This window comes from Gobio gobio (assembly GCF_949357685.1).
Source record: "Gobio gobio genome assembly, chromosome: 14".
NCBI classification, from domain to species: Eukaryota; Metazoa; Chordata; class Actinopteri; order Cypriniformes; family Gobionidae; genus Gobio; species Gobio gobio.
The window spans coordinates 23,856,889-23,870,847 of record NC_137107.1 but is presented as its reverse complement, the minus strand read 5'-3'; the positions used below and the strand labels follow the sequence as shown (position 1 = coordinate 23,870,847).

General features: G+C 43.5%; 1 protein-coding gene across 1 annotated transcript; it reads left to right on the top strand.

Moving 5' to 3' along the window:
• Nucleotides 1–332: 332 nt before the first annotated feature.
• LOC307137080 (serine/threonine-protein kinase pim-2-like) lies at nt 333–4,805 on the top strand (the record flags this gene model as incomplete). The annotated part of the gene is made up of 7 exons (XM_079834560.1): nt 333–672; nt 934–1,155; nt 1,672–1,817; nt 1,984–2,362; nt 2,587–2,763; nt 2,946–3,034; nt 3,281–4,805. The coding sequence occupies 7 exons, from the start codon at nt 333–335 to the stop codon at nt 3,290–3,292; spliced, it is 1,365 nt and encodes a 454-aa protein (XP_079690686.1). The 3' UTR covers nt 3,293–4,805.
• Nucleotides 4,806–13,959: the final 9,154 nt, after the last annotated feature.

Below are 13,959 nucleotides of genomic sequence, written 5' to 3'. Positions count from 1 at the left end.
TGCCCTATTAAACGTTTAAAATGAAACCTGTAATAATAATATTAGGCCTAATAACAACAATAACAACATATTAATTTATGCAATAAGGCCTATTATACATTTTGAATCACACAAAGATTAATAAATAAAAAATGGTGAAACAATATATGAAAATATGAAATTTTAAAAAGTGATGTTCGGAGGCGAGAATAGAATAGAACGAATAGAACGTTGGCGCGGGACTATATAAAGCATGAAATTCACCTGTTCACTTTGTAGCGAGTAAGGAGTTGTGTTATCAGCAGTGTTCACCGTGTGTTTGCAGTTGTTGATAGCGTTTTATCGTGTTCATTATGGGACAGCGACAATTTCGTAAAGTGAACCCGGAGGGAGGAGGTGAGTGTGTGCACGGGGTAAATCCCTGTACGCCACTGACACCCACCGACCACAAGGCGGAGCACCATCCTCGTCCTGACGAGACGCCTGTGGTTACCGGTGAGGGAGACGGGCAGGAGAGAGGGGAGGACAAGACAAAGAAGAAGAGGCAGAAAAAGAGGAGGTTTCGAAAGTTTGTTGCCTCTTTATTTTGTTTGTCTCGTCCCGAATCCACCAACGCTCAGGGTGAGCAGCAGGTGGAGCAGGGTGAGGTGGAAGAGGACACTGATGAACCCCCATCCAGGAGCTGTACTGATGGTAAATGACAAGCAAAACATCAAAAAGTCTCTTTATCATTTACACACAATATTTATATATGCCTTATTACAATCATAAATACAAATGCAGATCAATGACTTATTTTCCAAGACATGTGATAAATAGATGAACCATAGTTTGAAGATTAATCTGTCAAGAAACCAAATGATTCTCCAAAATGAAAAGGGCATATGTATGTGTATCAATATTTTATTGATATTATTTGATTAAAACAAGCTTTTGGTTGATATTCCTCTTTAGGTCAGACTTCTCTAGTACAGGACGTCATATATACTGCAGAGGACAATGATCATCAGGAACCTCCTTCCAGTAGTCCTGAAGTCTCCCCTGCTACTGCCGAGGACCAGCAAGTGGAGGACCTCCGGCCTCAAGATCAGGACAGTCTAGCCGGTCTGTCAGTGGGTGAGATTTCACCACATCTGCTGAGACAGCTGGACTGTGATGAGATCATGAGGATCGAGGGTGAGTTTACTGTCATAACCCAAAATAAAACACGCACAATATATTATTTAAGGTGTGTATGTATAAACGAAAGTTTATGTTTTAAATAATGCAGCTGTAACATTTCTTTTAGTTTTTTCCCCCAAACGTACCCATTAAGCACAGCCAGACTTTTTGCATTTAATGATGTAGCCTACATCTTAATTGAAATGCTTTTGTCATTTAAAATAAATAAATAAATAAAATATTATTGTGTGAGAGATTAATATTTTATTTTAACATAACTTATTGTACTGAAACCAATACCCTGTGCACTAAAATGTCTCAATGTAGACTTTGGTGAGCTTAATAGGTACGTTTACCCTATTTCTCAATTAATATTTGATTAAAAGTCATTCAAAGTATATTAATTATATGAGAATTAGAAACAATGTTCAAATATTTTTAACAGCATTTAGAATAAATATGCCACACTGTAGCACACTGCTTTATTAAACAATACAAAAATAAAAAATAATTATAATGATTTTTTAATAGACCACATTTTCTGGAAATACACTATCGGCAAGAAGATGGGGAAAGGAGGATTCGCCACTGTTTTTAAAGGGATCCGTTGTAAGGATGGCCTTCAGGTTGCTGTGAAAGTCACAGCAAAGACAAAGAACACGCCTTACATCCACCTTGTAAGTAGACTGCGCTGTCTATATCATCTCCTCTTAATCACTGTTTGCAATTTATAATATTTTAGATGAATGTAAATCACAAATATTTCAATAGATAAACAGACTCAAAATCCTCATTTGAGAAACCACTTCCATCTGAGTATCATGAAAATTGTCTGTCTTCTAGCCTGACCATCCCAGACCAGTTCCTCTTGAGGTGGCCCTGACAGCCAAGGCCAATGAAGGCCCCAGCTGTCACCACATCATAAAGCTACTGGACTGGCAGGACCGTCCCAACGAGTACGTCATGGTCTTGGAGCGCCCATTGTCCTGCATGAACATGCACCGTTTTTGGAAGCATCACGGCAGACTCTTCAGCGAGGTGTTGGCACGTCATTTTATGTGTCAGGTGATTGGCGCTGCTGCCGTCTGCTGCTCCCGGGGGGTCTTCCACCGGGACATCAAGATGCCGAACCTCCTGGTCAACACGAAGACCCTGGAGGTCAAGTTAATTGATTTCGGCTGTGGGGACCTCCTGAAAGCCTCATCCTACGAAACTTACTCTGGTATGTATCTTTCAAACTTATAGTTAGGGACTTAAACTCAAGTGTCCAGTTACACCATGTCTTAATCAGATGAGACACAGCGAGATATTAACAATGCACTAACAACATTCTCAGCATAAAATTGTTTTTGTTGACTAAAATTAAATGCCATTTCAGTCAGAGTAAAGTAAAAAAACATGCAGTGGTAAAGCAAACTTTGACACGTGACAAACTCTTTCCTCCAGGAACCAGAAGGTACTGCCCTCCGGAGTACTTTGAGAAGGGCGAGTACCATGGGAAGGAGGCAACAGTGTGGTCGCTGGGGGTGCTGCTGTTTGCCATGATAACCAGCACATTCCCGGATAGCAGCAATATAAATCTGATGGATGCTGGTGTCTGGTTCCAGCCGGGCTTCTCAGATGGTGAGAATTTCATTACAACACAGAAGGACAATGGAACTCTTAAACATGTAAAAGAGAGAAAACAGTGGCTTTATAGAATATGTTCTTATGGATGATGCAGGATTCTCCCGCAGTTTTACAGCTTAGAGAACAAGTGTAAAGTTGAAGGTAATAATAAGACATCTCTCCATCTTTCTGCACAGATTGCTGCAGTTTTATCCGGGGTTGCCTGAAGAGCAAGCCAGAGCAGAGGCTTCATCTGGACGAGATGCTCTCCCAGAACTGGTTCAAGGTACTGAGTCTAAGAGAAGTCAAATGAGTTTGAAGATATATTGACATTCTCTTGTTGTTGTTGTTGTTTTTTCTTGTCTTTTTGTTTGTTGGGATTGATTATCTGAATATAGAAATCAGCTTCCTTTCAATACCTGCTTCAACTGCTTCATATAGTCAATCCTCATCCATTGCAGATGACAAGTTGTATTTGTATACCTTATGAAAAATGTTTGTCTAATTTGTACAATTTCTAATTATGTTTCAGATCCCCGTGTAGGTCATGAAGAGGGTCAGCCTTGCGTCTGGCGGGCTGACATCAGTGGCCACTTCATCCCTCCAGCCTTAGCGCCTTGCGGGGCTGGCAGGCCTTGGTTGCGTCTGGCGCCTTGGCTTGAGGCAGTAGGTCTAGCGTCTTGCGGATCTACTCGTCTAGGGATATGTACATATTGTAAATAGTTCGTTTAGTTTAAGTTAGTCTTTCCATCCCTCCAGCCTTAGCGTCTTGCGGGGCTGGCAGGCCTTGGTTGCGTCTGGCGCCTTGGCTTGAGGCAGTAGTTCTAGCGTCTTGCGGAACTACTCGTCTAGGGATGTGTATATATTGTAAATAGTTCGTTTAGTTTAAGTTAGTTAAGTTAGCCTTTCCATCCCTCCAGCCTTAGCGTCTTGTGGGGCTGGCAGGCCTTGGTTGCGTCTGGCGCCTTGGCTTGAGGCAGTAGTCTAGCGTCTTGCGGATCTACTCGCCTAGGGATGTGTTTGGCAAATGGTTTATTTAGTTTTAGTTAAGTTAGTTATGTACTACACCATCCAATCATATTTTAGTAATGGAGTCACACTCAGCTGTCCAGAGGTCCCTGTCAAGCCGTCTCACAAGTTCCTTGCACTGCCACCTTAGAGGTTCCTGTTCCTTGCATCCGGTGTTCCAGAGATCCGTCAGGGATGCATCAGATTTCACTCATGGCCACAGAGCTCACTTTCTCCCCCGCCTTGGGCACAGAAATCCTGTCGGGCCACTCCAGAAATGCCAGTGAAGGCCATAAGGTTCCTGTCACTGCTGCTCCAGAATCTTCTGAGGCCCCACAGAGATTCCTGACTTGAAAGTCCCAGGACACCCTTTTCACCAACCAGAGCTGGTGTCTAAGGCTGCTCCAGTCCCAGAGCTCCTCTCTGAACCTCCCTGGTCACTGAGATTCCTCCCAAAGCCGCTCTGGTTAAAGAAGTTTTTGACTTGACTGCATCAGAAGATCCTTTCACGGCCCCAGTGTTTTTGTCACTGGTGTGATTGCTCCAGGAAAATAGTATACCTGTGTGCCACATTAAACCACAGTGTTTGTGAAAATAATCACAAAATGTGTTATTTTATTGGGAAAACTTATAATAATATAATAATAATGTGAATTATTCCGATTATGCTTCAGTTCTACAGAGGTTAAGTATCTAATTTTACCAGTTTGACCAGGTAAATAATAATACCAGATAAGTAACATCTCAAAGAGGAGTTATACTATGTGACCCTCCATTAACTATTTGAAGCTCAAAGTATCAGCGTGTGATAACAGTCAAATTTGAGTAAAAACAGGATTTGAAAAGGAAATAAAACTGGGTTGGTGGCCGATATGTTTATAAGAAACTACAACCAAATCAACATACAAAACGACCCAATTTTCCATATGTTGTAATCACTATGATCACAATGTGTAATTGCTTTTAAGTGCTCATTGTTTCGCTAACCGTATGATCTGTATTATCTTTGAACTGTACAGTTGTGGTAAATGGACATTACTTTGACACAGTCACCTCTGAGAACAGATTACTCTTAATTGTAACGTAGAAACATGCATTTTCTGTAAAGCTGCTTTAAAACAATTTGCATTGTAAAAAGCGCAATGTGAACTGAAAAATATGTGATATCACTGAAACTGTAGACTAAAGACTTACAAACCGTCCACTAAACAAAGGGTTTCAACTTGCATGCCATACAACGTACCTCAGTGGGAAATTTACCGTCAAAAGGCATGTGACATTCCATTTTATAACGTGATGTTTTATTAACAAAGTTCGGGAGGAGCACGTTCAGATAATTGACACAAGTGGAGAGCACTCAGCTAATCAACAAGAGGTATATATACGCAGCAGTCTTACCTCCATTCGTTGACAGTCTAACAGCATCCCTCCACCACCCTTTCTCCACACTTTTAGTTCGAACCACTTACATACACTGGGGGTACTCTAGGTTCGGGCCAAATACGCATTAAAATTTACTCTCCATAAATGATATGCAAGTGTGAACTCGTGAACCAGGAGGATATTTTCACTCAGTTGCATTTATGTTATATTGCCATTGTGCAAATAAACAGCAAAGATTAATTTTAAATGAGGGAGAATGCAACAAAATCTTGCATCTTGAAAAAAATCCTATAATTTTGCTATCGTTATGTTAATTATTCCAGTTTTACACAACTCATTCGGCTTAGTATGTCAACTCGCTGTAATTTCAAATAATTTCAATCACTGTCAGATCAGTCCAGAGGAGCAGATTCATCATTACCTGACATTTCCTGGCAGAATGTCACTCGTGTGCAATCTGGGGCTATGGTGAGTTACTGGTGCTCAAACACAGTATATGAAACATGGACATTATTCTTACGGTACTCAATCTATCTAATCAATTAATCTATCTATACAAAAGTTAATCATTTTATTCAGCAAGGATGCATTAAATCAATTAAAAATTACAGTAAAGACATTTGTTGTAACTGGGGTGGCTATAATGATGAGCAAATTGATGTTTTATAAACAAATTTCGGGAGGAACACATTCAGGAAATTAAAACTGTTAAGTGGAGCAGACCCAGATAATTAAACCTAATTGAACACAAGAGGAGCTCATTAAAAAAAAATCAACGATAGGAGGTGTATATAGACAGCCGATTTACCTTCCTGTCGTTGACTGTTTCTTAGCATGGACTTCTACAGGCGCAGAGATGTTTGGGGCTGGGCCCACAGGTCTCCTCTCAGCCTCTGAGCTCATTCCTCCTCCAGTTCCTAATCCTTTGCATTTTCAGTGGCCTCCAGCTCCCACCGCAGATGCTAGCGCGAGCTTGCTAGCGGTCCAAGCTCCAAGTTATCAACAATTTACTAACACTCATTCTTTTCAGTGGCCTGCAGCTCCAGCAAACGCAGGGCTACCTCTACCAGCAGCACAAGAGCATACGTCTCAGATGCATCCTTCTCTTTCTCATGCCCCTAACATTTTTTCCTTCCAAGCTCCAGACGCAGCCCCGGTTCCTCTCTCTTCCAACCGCCAACTGCAAACTAAATCTTCATTCTCTCTCCTCACAGCAACACCGATGCCTGTCCCAGCTAACGCTGTTTCCTCTGAGCTGCCTCCAGTGGCCCAAAACAGGGCACAGATCCTGGCAGGTTTGGACATTGATTTGTCATCACTCTCTCTGTTTCCTGTGTCAGACATAAACCGTCAAATAGACTGCGGGGACTTTTCAGTCACTTTAAAAAAAAACCAACCCACATTCATCCCGCTTACTTTCTTTTCCTGAATTTTCGATTGCTTTTTTCCGTTTCACGGACATCATATGTTCAGTTTTCCCCCAAAGGCGCCGCGAGCTGAATGATTATCTGGCAATCATAGCCGAGCTCGCGCTGTCCTATGGAGGAGGTCATTTTTACACATACCACAAACTCTTCTCTGAGAAGTGTGCCGTGCGGCTAACCCAGTGGAACCAGTGCGCTTACTGGGTCGCTCTCGACACGGACCTCCACAGCAGGATGTTCTAGGCTGCAGGAATATTTCGCGTGCAGTCGGCAGGTCTATAGCACATGCTACTGTGTTATGTTCTAAGATTAACCCTTCCCTTCCCTGCCCGGTTGTGATAGGAAGTTTGGTTCTTTTCCGCGAACCGGTTCTTTCGGACAGTTCGTCCAATGAACCGGATCAAAATCGGTTCACCAGTTCTTTTGCGCTCAAACGTAATGACGTCATTTCACAAGGACGTAATTACGTCATGTCTATTGCGGGCTGGATAAACACACTTTACACATTAAAATATATAAAGTCAGTAATCATAACATCAGTCAGATAAAATATCATCATAATCTGATAGTTTATTACAAAGTTTTACACCTAAAGCATCCAAACAAATGCAGTGTTGCAAACGATCTTTACAGTTATAAAATCAATAAATCAGTTTTCATCAGTGCAGAAACCACGATCCACTTACTATGTTTTTGTAATTAAATAAATACGGTTCGCCAGATTTTCTTCTCATTCATGTCGGAGTCGTTTCACAGACACGCGCTCATATCAGCTGATGTTCGTTCGGTTCAGAGAGACTCGCCGTGCAGTCAGTCGCTCAGTATCATCAGCTCATTGGTTCTCAATCGGACATGTCCGAAATAAACAGTTCTCGGTTCAGTGTACTGCTGATCCGAAAACCGCAGCAACCGATTCTTGACTCAACAACGAGAACGAAATTGAGATTCGAGAACCGCTAGAGCGATTCAAAAGGAGTCGCTTGCTTCACCTTTGCTGTAGTTTGATTAGGCTCCATCATTTTTATCTTTATCACCTTGTTTACAAATTAAATACAATGGAGTCCTAACAAAGTTAGGCAGAGTGTTCTTCTAAATTAAAACCTATTATAAGAGACAGTCAAGCTGCATATGGTAACTTAACCTCTGTCTAAAACTGCTTTGCACCTTGTTTTTGCTATCATTATTTAATTATTTTGGATAAAGCACTATAACTTTTTCATTTACAAACAACAGGCAATACCTGTTAAATATAGTGTGTAAGACAATTACAGTGTGTAAGTGCACTTTTCCAGCAATTGTTCTTTTTAATATGTGTGTATTATTTGAACTGTGAATGTGTCCTCAATAAATAAATAAAAATAAAATAAATAAATACTTCAATCATAAATAGTCAATCACATCCTCATACAGTGATAAGATGAACTTGAAATGATGAAAACATATTTCCACAATGTGTTAGAAATTCTACTTCGCCGTTCGGTTGTAAAAGCAGCCCCAAGATTTTCGACATACTATCGAGAAAATGGATCGGATAATTCTCATCGCACCTACTTTTCTAGGTGACTCCCACCGTTCTAAACACAAACTCCTATCACTGCTAGGTCACTTAAATTTCGCAATGCGCATCATTCCGCAAGGCCGCCCTTTCATCTCACATCTTCTCTCACTTGCATCTTCGGTTCACGCGCTGGAGGACCAAATTCCAATAACCACGGCGTGTCGCGACAAACTTAGGCTATGGATAACATTCCTAAACCAGTGGAACGGCTTGTCTTTTCTATAACAATCTCGTTTCTTCCCCTGTTGACATCCAACTTTTCACAGACGCAGCCTCTTCAATCGGCTTTGGGGGATTCTATCAAGGACGCTGGTTCGCGTCTCCATGGCCACCACAGTTCCAAGATATGCTACAGTCCTCAGCTCTGTTTGAGCTTTACCCTCTTGTAGTCGCGGCTTTTTGTGGGGGAAAGAATGGATGGCTAGTAGCATATTTGTGCACTGCGATAACGAGGCAACAGTCCAGTGCATTAATAAAGGCCGCTCTCATTCACCTGCTCTAATGCCCTTTCTAAGACGTCTCATCTGGATCTCTGCTTGTGATCAATTTATTATTACTGCAAAACATGTCCCAGGGTCCGAAAACCTAATTGCTGACTCTCTGTCTCGTTTTCTGTTTCAGAAATTCAGGACATTGGCTCCAGAGGCGGATATTTTCCCAACTCCAGTACCTCACTATTCAGAACTGATATTTCCATAAATCACCCGCTAAAACCCCTCTTGGATGCATCACTCAACAGTATCCTCCAAGCAGTTTCCCCCAGAACAATCCAATCATATGTGACAGCTTGGAGATGTTTTAAAGCTTTCCACTTCTCATATAGCTTGCAGTTCCCTGATTTTTCTCTCCTCTCAATTACCTCTTTTATCTCCTATCTCAACAATATTAAGAGTTTCCAAGTTGAGTCCATCAAAGGCTACCTGAGCGGTGTTCAATTTTTCCACAAATTAATTTATGGCACTTCATCTCCGGAGATCAAAAACTCCCAAACCTCCCTCCTGATCAAAGGAATTCAGCGATCACAACCCACCCGCCCTGACAGTAGACAACCCATAACTCTAGATTTACTCACAAAATGCATTCATACCCTTCGTACAGGATATCAACCCCTTGACACAGCCCGCACTCTGGATACCATGTTTATCTTGGCTTTCTTAGGCTTTCTTAGATGCTCAGAAATCGCAATCACCTCCAAATTCGACCACAAAGTCCACCCCACTGTTTCAGACTTATCAGTACTTGACGATGAAACCATATCATACTTAATCAAGCGAAGCAAGACTGACCAAGTTAAAAAAGGCCATTTAGTCTACATTTTCAACATCTCCTCCCCAATTCAACCATTCCAAACTGTTCTTGCATACCTCCAAATGAGGAGATTTCAGGCTAAATCTCTGTCTGAACCCCTCTTTGTAGACTCCTCTAACAAACCCATCACACGATTCTGGTTCCAAAAGCAGCTCAAATCTGTTCTCCAGCAAACAGGCATCTCAGCGCAAAACTTTTCTAGCCACTCCTTCCGCATTGGGGCGGCAACAACTGCAGCGCAAAAAGGACTCTCCCAGCAGCAGATCCAAGCTCTCGGGAGATGGTCTTCTCACGCTTTTCAAAGCTACATTAGGACCGACCGATACCACACCAAGAAAGCTTACCAAACCCTTATTAAATAACAACCCTTATAAAAACCCTATCCTATCTTTCTCTTTTTTCCATCTAGCGAGGCTCACCTGTTCAACACAGCGAGTCTTGATCTCCTGTCGAACACTGCAAGAGTTCTCCTGGATAGTGGCTATTTCCTTTTCCCTATTTTTCATCTGGCGAGGCTCACTCATCCGACACTTTGAGCTGATTTCCGTCGGATGCGTGGAAGCCTTCCAGGCCAGCTTCCATCTTTTTCTTTCCCTGACTAGCGAGGATGCCTTTCCGATGCCTTGAGAATTGTTCTCCCATCGGATGCCGCGAGGACCCTCCAAGTCGCTATCAATCTTTTTCTCTTTCTATCCAACGAGGCTTGCTTGTCCGATACCGTGAGTATTGATCTCCTTTCGGACACCACAGAGCTCTCCAGGTCTATGTCTATCCATTTTGCCTTCCGCCGCCCAGCGAGGCTACCCGAAACCGCGAGTATTGATAACCTTTCGGATGCTGCAAAAGCTCTCCTGGGCGAACTTGCATGCTTTACCCTCCACCTGTCCGCCAGCGAAGCTTACCCATCTGATACAGCGAGTATTGAGCTCCCATCTGATGTCGGCGAGAGCTTTCTGGCCGGGTGTTCCAATTCTCCTTTACCGTGCCGTCAGCCGATAGGACCCACTCCCCTGAAGCCAGAAAATGCTCCTGGTGGAGGCTGGGTGGGCCCCCTCGGTCAGTCGTTTCTTTTTAAATTGTGTCGCCCCGTCTATCGGTCAGTAGGGCTCACCTGTCTGTCGTCACGAGTATTGATCTCCCCGCCAGATGCGGCCTGAGCCTTCCCGACCGGCCGTTTCAAACAACGCGCCCTCCGTTTACAGCCAGTAGGGTGTCCCTCTGGTTGGGCGGAATAAATCATGTGCTCCTCTTTTTCGACCGGTAGGGCTTTTATTCCCCGTCCAATACAGCGAGCATTGGCCTCCCATTGGATGACGCAAAGGCCTTCCCGATCGGTCACCCCAAATTCTGTCTGCTCCACACTTACCAGCCAGTAGGGCCCGTTCCGCCAGGTGCTATGAGCTCCCGTCAGAGGCAACACGGGTCCTCACGGCCAGGTAGTTCCTGACCATGCTGCTTCTCATTTGTTGGCCGGTAGGGTTTTTCCATCTGATACAGCGAGCATTGGCCTCCCATTGGATGTTGTAAAAGCCTTCCCGACCAGTTGCCGCTCCTCATTATCGGCCGGTAGGGTTTTTCCATCTGATACAGTGAGCATTGGCCTCCCATTGGATGTTGTAAAAGCCTTCCCGACCAGTCGTTCCAAACCATGCTGCTCCTCATTTTCGGCCGGTAGGTTTTTTTTTCATCTGATACAGTGAGCATTGGCCTCCCATTGGATGTCGTAAAAGCGGGGGGGGGGGGGGGGGGGTTGGTTGGTGGCTGTCCTCTGTTTTTGCATTTTGGGGGGTACTCTGGGTTCGGGCAAAATTCCGAGCCCGGAGCCCTCCCCCGGACAGCACGCCAAATACGCATTATATTTACTCTATTTAATTTGATGTAAGTGTGAACTCGTGAAAGAGCCTTTGATGAATAAATCCACAATGGAAAACTCAGAAGATCGCAGGAGAATAAACCCAACCACATTAAGACATTGTCAATACCAGGCAGGGAACAAAGGAAATCTCAGGGCTTAAAAACATGTGGAGTAATCAGGGAGAACAGAAACAAACCCGGAAAAGTGCGTTCCTAAACTGACAACAGTCCAACAGAGCAGGGAGGGTGGGGGCTCTGGAGGTGTATGAGGGGCTGGCAAAGATCATGAAACAAGTTGGTGGCAGGAGAAACCAGGGGGAGGAGCCAGGAGCAAGTGTAGTCATGCAGGGGAGGGAGGAGCCATGGTGGAGTCTTGGTTGACAAACAAGCGGCAACCTCCCGCAGTTTCTTTTGAAGCCAATATGGAAGTGGCATATACTGCAATTCATCGACTAGCCGCTAGGGACAGGCTCCAGAAGGGAGCAGAATCTCATTGAGCCCCATGTTAAAATGGCCAACTTTACAGCAGATTAAAACATGTTTTCAGCCTGGTACAAATTGTGGTTTTGGTCTATACGGCTCATTTTGCCCTTCATGACAACTGTGAGGGGGGTGAATTTTTTTATAACTCATTCGTTTACATTATATAAAGCCTTAAAGTTCTGCATAATTAAGGGCGTGGCCACTTCGAGTGACAGGTGGATAGCCATTTATCTGCTGTCTGTTAGTCATCGCGTCACTTCAGCTCCGCCCACGTCCCGCCCTTTTGCCCATTTTCTGTTATCCGGGAGTGACGCGCGATGACGCGTTGTCAAGATGGCAACAGCCATCTCGTTCATACTTTACGCTTCAGAACGGCTCATCAGAATCCTATGGGTGACGTCACGGACACTACGTCCATATTTTTTTACAGTCTATGTTGACAACACAGACCCAGGTAGAGCTGAAGAGCCGATGAGCCGCTGCGACATTGATGGCCCTGGAGACCGAGGCCTAGCTGCAACGACGAGAGTCCGAGGTGGAGCCAGGGTGCCAGAGGACTGAGGCGTAGCCTGTGGGACTGAGGTGGAGCTGGAGGGAAACGGAGCAGAAGGGATAGAGAGACGAGCGCAGTGGACAGCTCAGAAAGTCTGTGGAGCTGGCAGAGAGACGTCTGACCAAGGCAGAGCCAGAGGGATGCGGGAGCCTGGCCAGATTCTACATGTAGCTCAGGTTCCGTGGGTATGGTTTGCTCAGTCCTCTTAGCTGGCTCATGAATTGCGGCAGGCTCAGGCTCACTGTCTGTTGTGGGCTCAGGCATTCGCTCCATGCAGTGGTGGGCTGGACTCTGAATCTGGAGTGGGGCTTGTGATCTGTTATTCCCCATCATCCACTCCACAAACGCGGTGGATTTCCCCCAAGGACTGACACCGGGCAGGCCTGCTTTGGTTTCTGCATTCAAGCTGGTAAAATAAAAGGTGCGGAGAGCTGTCCGGAAAATCTGTTTAGCACGGCAGTTGTAGGAATCCTCGGGTGTGGTCCTCAAGAGATTGCTGCTCTTACTCCAGGCAGAGCAGCTGGACAGCTAGTATGTCCATAACTACTCAATTTGTGGGTCTGGCATTCTGTAACAGTGGTGGCTACAAGCCTACGATGATGCGCAGAACAAAGTAGATGAAAACAAATGAGTCTTTAATTAATAAATCCACAATGGAAAACTTAGTAGATTGCAGGAAAATAAACACAACCACATTAACTAAGTCATTGTCAATACCAGACAGGGAACAAAGGAACATTTTTAACTGAATTTAAACCATGTAACTTAAAATGATGAAACCCTTCTGACTTTGTGATTTAAAGATGGAAGAGCCGATCTCTCGGATCACACTACAGATAAACATCCCGGTGCTGTCTCTGTCTCTCAGTCTGCTACTGCTCCTCTTGGGAGCACTGGCCCTTTTGACCTTCAAACGTACGTATAGCTATGAATCTACAAAACATTTGTTTAATGACATTCCTATGAAGAGTTAGTTAAATTGCGATGTACATCATACAAGGAAATATGTATTTTCTGATTCAGGTGGCGTTTATGGGAAAGCATTTGAAAGTGGGTGGTAAGTATGTGATTCACTTCGAGAATACTATAATGCTCTTTGAAATGCAGTGTAATCACAATGATTGCTGTGTTTTGAACTTCAGTTTCTCAAAGGAGCCCCGACACATTATATATGAAATACGCACAAGAAGACCAGTGGAGGAGAACATCTACACCCTGGAATAGAAAACAAAAACCACCTGATTCTCGTCGTTACTCATATACAAATTGGGTTACACAGTCTTGAATATTATTCAGTTTTTGTTTTGAGAAAGGGATTGTTCAATCACAAATTAGTGGAACTGGTGGTCACATTCTCAAAATGTGTATTTTGTAAGTGCCGGTAGATAATGACAACTTTCATTTTTGTATAAAGTATCCCTTTAAGTATGAAAAATGTTTTTTGTTCCTTCACATATAACATTTCAAATAATAATAAAAAAATACATCTGGAATATTTACTAGTGATTTTGTTCATTTGTTTGTTGTTGTTGTCACATTGGATTTAAACTTAATGACTTTGCTCACACAGGGAGGGTATAACAACTTCCAAAAAATAATCTTTTTTAGGGTGGGGGCTTGGATGGTTTGACCTTGTTACA